We start from the raw sequence: 8,496 nt of genomic DNA, 5'->3' as shown, positions 1-8,496 counted from the left end.
GTAGCAATTGGTCAACCACTTAGAGATGCCCCTCCACTTAGCCCATCATGGTCAATGAGTTGGAGTGCGATCCAATAGAAACAGAAGTGTTAGTGATGTCACAGAAATAAACACAAACCCTTGACAGGAAAAGGCAACCCCCACCACCCCAAAAAAACCAAAACATAACAGGGCCCCTTTAAACTAAGCAAGAGGTTTGTACTTGTAGTCAAGCCTCTTGTTTATAACAGCCATTAATAAAGACCTTCAAATGTTACTGTTTGATGGGGGACAAATCCACAGAATTCGTGCTGTGCAGTGTCACATTTAAAAGTGTCAGCAACTCATATGGTTATTCAATCATCTAACAAATTAAATGTCTTAGTGTCCGCATTTGCTGTGAATTCTTGTAGGTTCATCTCAAAGAGTTTCAGGATCATCAACACACAACTGCAGGCATTGAAGTTGCAAATGAAAAAATATCCACAAGTTAAGGAGCAAACTGTTTATTAAAAATAATGTCCCAACCCCTGTTGAAAAATACACATTTAAATATCAGGCCATCTGCTGATCACATGATGGGGTAACAAGCATAGAGAGCGATGCCACACTGGTTACGTCTGTTGCGAGCCATCTTGATGTAGCCTTCATCTCCATAGGTTACACCCCAGCTACAATTTAAGAACATTTAGATAATAAAAAACAGAAATAAAGCGTTATAAATGTCTAAATTCCCATCCCACCACCACAACAATCTCCGACTCACCTATTCTTGACCAGCCAGTAGTCATGACCATTCTCAGTGCCATAGCCCACAGCCAGCACTCCATGGTTCACGTTGTGGGTGCAGGTGTGGTCCCTGTACACACCTGTAGGGTCACACAACAGGTAAAGACCATTAAACTCACAACTAAGATTTAACTTGTAATTTAATCGTTGTTAGGCATCTTCTCACCATGACGATAGAAGACAAACTTGGGCCTGGATGCGTCGATAGCTACAGAGATAGGGCCGATTTTGGCTAGAGCTATCTTCAGTGCAAACTCATCACCCTCCGGGATGAAGGCATAGCTTGAGCAGTTTGCAGCGCGATACTTTGGGTTATACTTGCAAGTACCACGCTGAAAAGAAAGCAATGTTCAGGGGAGTTACAGGAGGGTTACACCTTGAAGATTCAATACATTCATTGTCTAGGAAGCTCACCCAGCCGACGTAGGGGTAAGCTGCTTCAGAATCTATGCCTTGGTTTTTTATCACGTATTGGAAGGCGTTTGCCATGAAGCCACCATGGCACCCACGGTTTCCATACTTAAGGGAGCAATCCACCAGATTTTGAGGACTGAGGGACGTCAGAGCGCCGTTCTTCTTCTTGAGTTGCCCTTCCAGAGACCCAACAGCGCTGAAGGCCCAACAAGAGCCACAAGAACCCTTGGAGAGGAAAAAGTTGATTAAAAATGTGGGGCCGAATTGGCAAACTAGAAACAGAAATCTTAGTCCCACAGCCTGGAAATTCAAATTGTCAGAGCCATGTGGGACAGCGCATTTAAAGAAAGTAAAATACAATAAGTATATCTTTAAAAAAGGAGGGAAGCACACTAAAAAAGATAAATTCACAACAATGGTCAAATATATAATATTTAAAGCACAAACAGCTTAGTGTTAAGTACAGTACTTTTTTAAAGTCCTTGTGAATTATTCTTGACATCTTCCCTTCAAGAGGTTTTTCATCAAGGTCAAGGAAAAGTGGATATAATTTGTCCCCGTCTATTCAACATTAGTCTTTGTCTTAAACTACAGTTACAAAACCCAACCACGGCCCAATGTTCTGTTGATATGTACTGATGCTTTGATGTACCACTCACTTGCTGTTTGACCTCAGTTACCAGGCCTTCTTTCCTCCAGTCCAGTATTGGCGGTAGCGAAACATTGACCCCGATAGAGTTGGGGGAAGGAAGCCTGGTCAGGCCAGAGGGCACAACGGTGCCCATCAGAGTGCCTGTGATCTCCTCAGTGGTCTACAACAAAGATTTAAAGTAAGTTTCTATTGGATTCTACATCAGTTTGTATATTTGTCTAGATAGGACAAATATTTCAGAAAAAAAAAGACATGATTGTTTAATCCAATATTAGTTTACATACCAGGTCCCCTAAGTGGTTCATGGCCAGCTCATATGTGTGCAGGCCAAGGGAGGTTTCCAGGTTGTGTACATTAATCATTTCCAAGTTTCCTTCCCAGATATGCCTGCGCCCCAACTCCTCAATCTGGAAACACACCACATTAACTAAATGCGATACACGAGTAAAATGATCCAAAACTCAAGTAACCAAGAGGAGAAGGCTAATAAAAATATGTATTTTCCTTGTCAGAAAGAAAATGGTATTACAATTTTAGAATTCATGCAATACAAAAGGAGGTGACCACCTAAATTGGCTTTCATGCCTAAACCAACTCTGAATATTAAAGTCATCAAAACTAAACTGTTGTTTAAAGTAACTAAGTGGAGTCAACTTAAGACTTTAGTTTTACCTCGTGTTCATAGACTTTTTGATGCATCTTCTTCCATAACACCCAGTGTCGATCCAGTTCTGAACTAATAACGGCCGATGCATATCCACACACGATCGTGATAAGCAGGCTCCGAAACATCTCTGGATCTATAAAAATGTATTTGTCATCAAAACCGAAAACAAAATATATATATTTTTAAATAGATCAGCAGAATGAAGGCCTGGTTCGGGCTTTGATTAGACAGCTGCAGCAACTTTCGCTGATGCACCACCAGCTGATAGCAATCAACATTTAGAATCAGTTGAAATAAAAACATATAAACCCATGCGTAACGAAAGCGTATTTTCAAAGATACTTGTGCATGCATGTTATACTTAGTGAAAGTAACTTTCGAATAAGCCAAAAGTAGATGGAAGAAATGCTATTTAGCAAGCGATTTTCACATTGACTAGTAGGATATAAAAGTAGATTTCACTTGCAATATTGGTCTGTATAGTATGCAGTTATTCAAGCAAAACCACCACAGTAAGCACTGAAAATAAACGTCAGTCACTAACTGGATAGCAGAGACGTTAAAATAGGACCAACCTTAGGAGAGCACTGGTGAAAATGCAGGGTGAAGCTCAAGGGTTTTTATGAGCCACCATGCCCACTGAACACCTGCAGCTCATCACACCTGCAGTATGTAGTTTCTCCACTTGGAGGCAGCAAAAACAAAGGAACATAACACTGACACGTCATTGCCACAGATCATTGCCTATTTTAGGCTTTGAGAGAAGTTGTGAGCAATGCAGCTACAGGGCAGTATTTCGTTGATCTGGATTCGTGTTTATAATGAATGTGAGTCTAATCTTATTATTATTCTTGCTGTGAAGGAAGTATCTGCCCCTTTAGCTACAAAATGGTCTGACAATGTTTTCTAGCTGTTAGTTGCTGAGCAGAGTGATACTCCTTCTCTTTGTAGAGACTATGTAAAACCTGTGTTTTCACAAAATGCTCATCCAATTACCATAGGCCGACATGTTAGAAAATAATTAAAAGTCTAAGGAAGGACAGCAAGGGAAGGAAGATAAACGTGTCACAGAAAATCCAGCTGAACAACTTTATATTGACCACCAGAACCAATAAGAATACAGCAGAAGAAGTTTCTCACCCATGATTATTTTTTAAAAATACCTGTTTATTTAATAAAGAAATACTTTATCTAAATATGAATCCAACTCTTCCTACTACTAACAACATTAATAATATCTTCTACCCATGCCACCCATTTTGTTTATTACATTGATGTGAAGAGTTTGATTAAATTAACTAAGTTCACTGTAACACACTGAAGCAAAGCCAACATTTAAAAATGAACTTCAATAAACACTAGAGAACTTTTTCCTCAAAATGAACTTTAAGAAAGGAAACATTTTTATTATGTTATATCCACAAGTATTTTTTTTTTACTTTCAGGGTATCAGTGTCTGTGCTAAAAACAAAGAACAATGTCTCTGATATATAAAAAATATATAACATTTTCACAGCGTTGGGTAGACTGCAAAACTGGCAATACCACAGAGGTTGTTCTTGTTTCTTGCAATTCGAATGAAGCCTTCCTCTCCCCACGCAGTGCCCCAACTGCAAACACAAAAACATTCACATTTCATATTTACTATATGTCATACACTTCACATGTGGGATAAAAACAATTGTCAGATGAAATCCTGTGAAACTTTTTAGCCAGAACAGACCTGTTCTTCACGAGCCAGAAGTCTTGTCCTGCGGCTGTGCCGTAACCCACAACCAGCACCGCATGATTTATGAACTTTGGGTCGCAGTTTGGTACGTTATATAAACCTGAAACATGCATAAGGTTTATAAAAGTGGTTAAGAAATTGTAAAATCTCTCCGTCCAGCCACAAAATCTATATGGATATTGTAAAGATAAAACATTAAACATAACTAAACACATCAAATGGGTCTGTTAGCGTGAATAAAACATATTATTCATAACTGTTTAGAATAAATTAAAACAAATGATTGTTTATGACAAAACCGGACCAATACAATTATAAGACAGGACTTAACTCCTGAGAAACTTAATGCATAACATTTAATGTAAGTGCACCACAAAACTGTCTTTGTATCCCTTTAAATATCTAGTATAATTAAATATGAAAGTGATATCAATATTGTTTTGATGTCTTGTAACTGTACAGTTACAAAGTTGTTAGAAAAATGTTAGTTTTGTGAAGTATTCCAGAGTTGGATTGATAAATATTTCATTAGAGAAAACTATATTGAGCCGCAGAGTTGGGCCTTTTTAACAATTTCTAAGAAGAAGACTAGAAGTTGTGTAAAAGGGAAATATTGAAGTAAAAGGAAGTCATGCATTTTATTATTTAAATTAAAAAAAACATGAATAAAGAAAACATCTTCATAAGATAGAAAGAGCAAGACATGGCTGCAAAGCCTGATCTGTTTTTAGCAACCATATTATAAAATATAATGTATTTCATTAAATGTACATGAAGCCTCACCTCCTCTGTAGAAATGGAAAGATATCAGCCTGGCGTTCACTGCCACAGCGACCGGCCCCTCTGACGCCACTGCAGCCTGCAGAGCCCTCTCATCTCCCCCAGGGAGGATGTGGAAATCAGAGCAGTCGCCAGCCTTTCCTTTCACAGAATACCGACATTTCCCGTTCTATTTACGAAATATGTTAAGTATCATAATTTAATCAACCTGTTAAATATGTTGCATGTTTTGTTCTCTTAAAACCCTTTTATGGAAGTGTATCTTGATTTTTTTCTAAGGTTGAATATACATCAAATAACAAAACTGTGTATTAGGTATATTATGCATGCAGGGTGATTGCTATGCATGTATACAGCGTTAATATGAATCTTCAAATCTACATTTCTCATATCACCTCAGCTAAAAACAGAGCTGTTTTTTTCTGTATTCAACACATCTGTGAAAACACTAATCCAGCTCTGAAATATAATTATAATATATGTTTCATACATACAACAGACTTCATAAGTATTCAGGAAATATGTATGGCATGATGGTTTGTCTGTTTACCAGATATTCTCTCGATGGCGGGTTCATTTGGCAAGTAAACTGACAAATAACTAAAAATATGTGAAACAATTAAAAGAAACACAATAAAAAAGGACACAAACACAACATGCAAAATATAGAAAAAACTATGTTGGGGCAAAAATAATATAATATATCTAAATATATATATAACAACCTTGACAGTTAATTTAATACCTTGTGTTCGTAGGGGTAAGATTTCTCTGAGTCTACGCCTCGGTTGCGGATGACGTAGCGGAAGGATTTGGAGATGTATCCTCCTTTGCAGCCGTGGTTTCCATCGCTGGTGCTGCAGTCCACCAGGTTCTGTGGACTCAGGGGAACCAGGACCCCTGTTCTCCTCTTCATTTGACCCTCGAGAGCTCCCAGAGAGCTGAAGGCCCAGCAGGAACCGCACAACCCCTTCCAAAAAGAGAAATTATTGCCACTGGATGTTTATTAGCTCTTTATCACTCAATTTAAAATGGCTGATCTAAAATCACTGCTCACCTGGTTTCGGACCGGACTGACCAAGCCTTGCTTCCTCCAGTCGACACTATGCGGCATCGCTGAGTCTCTCGCTTCCTTTAAAGTGACATTTCTGAAATCATCCAGCTCCTCCAGCTTCAGGCCGTTCATCTTCTCATTGACTTCCTCGTCGGTCTTGAAAGAAAAGAGGGATGGTCCATATATGGCATGCACATACAGTACATTTTGTCATTACACGTTTAAGGACATATTGAAATAATATCAGCGTTCCTCAAATTCCTTTCCTGCCAAAAGTTTCTGTCCAAAGTTTTTGTGCTGTAACAGCTCCAAAGTATCCTCCACTCTCCCACCAAGGCCCTCTTTTGAAATATCTTTTGAAATCTCACAGATCTGCAAAGGAAGTTTATTTTTAAACGAAGCAAGCAATCATAGAACTAACCACAAGTTCCTCTGATTCAAGTTAACACTTCTGCCTTTCAGAAAAAGAGAACAAAACAGACCACAAACATTATGTCATTTTTATTTCAACTCATTTAAGCACCACACCGGGTCCAGCATCTCACTTCTCCCCCTTTTTATTTTTAGCTGTGCAGTCCTTCTGTAATGGAATTTCAGTGTAGTTTTTTCAGATCATCACAAGACCTCTGTAAAAACTGTAAGAACATTTTAGCTTTCCCCACATGCGCCGTTAAAGTCTTGAGCTTCAAAGTAAAAAATGTCTTTATTACCTCCTAACACAGCCTCATAAATGAGTCTTTTAGTTTTGACTCTACAAACCTTCATCAACCCTTCACTGAGCATTGATTATTCATGTTCTATAATGAATATAATATACAATATGATATAATAATATTGGTCCAGAATGAATGTCCAGATTGGCCCAGCCATACTGGGTTAAATTAATCAGATTGTATAAAGCGAGATTAGTGCTGTTCTATAGGTTAGGATTTAGTTCAGCCACGCAGGGTGCAGGTTTAATGTAGATTAACAGTGTTGGTCGGTGACATTAGTCTCGTGCCAGCAGATGTCAATGAGTGTGAACCAGCTTTAAAGTCCAGCAGAGAGACGAGTCAGTTAAGGGACATCATGTTCAGGGTAAAATATCTGCCTGTTTACTATCTCTGATCTCTGTGATAAATTCCTCTCTTCCTCCTCTGATAAATAATTACATGATCAACATGTTTGATGTTGAATATATTCAAAGTTGAAAGATACAAAGAGGTATTTTATGGTTGATTCAAGGCTACTTTAGTAGGTTATACATTCAATAATTGCTTGTTTATTTGCATTAGATACAATGGGATTAGGTGTTACTGACTTTCTCCAGACTCAGAGTCGAGACATTTCTGTTTTGTGATAAGTAGTTTACACAACCTGTTTTATGAGCATGAGACTGAGAACACAAACTGTTGAGCAGATTTCCTACCATGTCAGAGAGATGATTGAGTCCCATTGTGAAGCTTTGCTTTCCTGCTGAGGCTTCCTGGTTGTGTCTCAACACAAACAGCATGTTCTTCTCCCAAACCGCTCTCCTGAACTCCATCTCAGTCTGAAACCAAGACACAGACTAAATGATCTGATGATCTGTGAGTAAATATGTGTGTATGATTTTGACAATTTTACTGTACCTTATTATCATAAAACTTGCCATGTTCAATTTGCCATTCCTCCCACACTTTATTTAATGCAGACGAAGAATGGGTGAGGACCACAAATTGCAAAAGCAACACGGCACAAAATATATACATCCTGCAGAGGGAAAAACAAAAACAGTCACATTATAAGAGCAGATTAGGTTTTCAGGTTTTTGACTCTTAACGTCGCTTTGACTGCTGTATCAACAATCTGATGAGCTCTTTTCTGATATCTTATGCAATAAAAACATTAACATCTTAACTTTGACATATCATAGTTGTTGACGTGCACTGTGCTCATCTAGTCTAAAAAGAAGACAAACACAGTCACAACTTTAAAACAACCAGAGAGAATCTGGCGAGTTGTGTATAAATTTGAGTCAGGAAATGCAGCAGGATGTTTTTAGCAGACTTTTAAAAAGATTTCCTCACTAGAAAAGTTCAAATCAGTCTCACTGTAATATTTGAGCTTCTTTCTCAGCTAAACGTTTGTTCTTACACCATTAGCTCTGATATCTACTCAAAATATCAGTTAAACATTCTCAACGCATTACTAAGAAGAGTTTGCATTTACCTTGTTGCAGAATTATCAGCAGGGGAAAAAGTGCACAAACTGTTTGTAATGGACCAGAAAGCCTTTCTCCCTTTAGAAAGAGGAAGTATAGTTTCCTCCTAAACACTCTGTTCCTTGTTTTTTGCTCAGCGCATCTGCTCTCTAACTTGTCATGTGAATCTAATTTACAATCAGCTGCAGAGGCCCAAAATATCTGAAAAAACTAAATACAGACAGACTTCTGCAATAACCAGAGGTGGAAG

The 8,496-nt window shown here is 38.2% G+C and overlaps 2 protein-coding genes across 3 annotated transcripts; both read right to left on the bottom strand.

Moving 5' to 3' along the window:
- Positions 1 to 469: 469 nt before the first annotated feature.
- LOC134874961 (cathepsin S-like) lies at positions 470 to 2,669 on the bottom strand. Its single transcript, XM_063899272.1, has 7 exons — positions 2,507 to 2,669; positions 2,119 to 2,241; positions 1,842 to 1,994; positions 1,183 to 1,407; positions 935 to 1,100; positions 746 to 848; positions 470 to 650 (listed from the first exon to the last, which is right to left on the bottom strand). Exons 1-7 carry the CDS (start codon positions 2,624 to 2,626, stop codon positions 551 to 553), a joined length of 990 nt encoding a protein of 329 aa, XP_063755342.1. The 5' UTR covers positions 2,627 to 2,669; the 3' UTR covers positions 470 to 550.
- A 978-nt stretch (positions 2,670 to 3,647) lies between these two features.
- ctss1 (cathepsin S, ortholog 1) lies at positions 3,648 to 8,362 on the bottom strand. 2 transcript variants are annotated; one of them, XM_063899270.1, is made up of 8 exons: positions 8,255 to 8,362; positions 7,675 to 7,795; positions 7,473 to 7,595; positions 6,068 to 6,220; positions 5,756 to 5,980; positions 5,014 to 5,179; positions 4,225 to 4,330; positions 3,648 to 4,111 (listed from the first exon to the last, which is right to left on the bottom strand). In XM_063899270.1, exons 2-8 carry the CDS (start codon positions 7,792 to 7,794, stop codon positions 4,012 to 4,014), a joined length of 993 nt encoding a protein of 330 aa, XP_063755340.1. In that variant the 5' UTR covers position 7,795; positions 8,255 to 8,362; the 3' UTR covers positions 3,648 to 4,011. The 2 variants fall into 2 exon arrangements, with proteins under 2 accessions (XP_063755340.1, XP_063755341.1); XM_063899271.1 differs by lacking the exon at positions 8,255 to 8,362 and having other exon boundaries at positions 7,695 to 7,795.
- Positions 8,363 to 8,496: the final 134 nt, after the last annotated feature.

Source organism: Eleginops maclovinus, chromosome 13 (genome assembly GCF_036324505.1).
Source record: "Eleginops maclovinus isolate JMC-PN-2008 ecotype Puerto Natales chromosome 13, JC_Emac_rtc_rv5, whole genome shotgun sequence".
Classification (NCBI taxonomy): Eukaryota; Metazoa; Chordata; class Actinopteri; order Perciformes; family Eleginopidae; genus Eleginops; species Eleginops maclovinus.
Note: the sequence above shows the minus strand (reverse complement) of the source record. Positions and strands in the feature narration are given on the sequence as shown.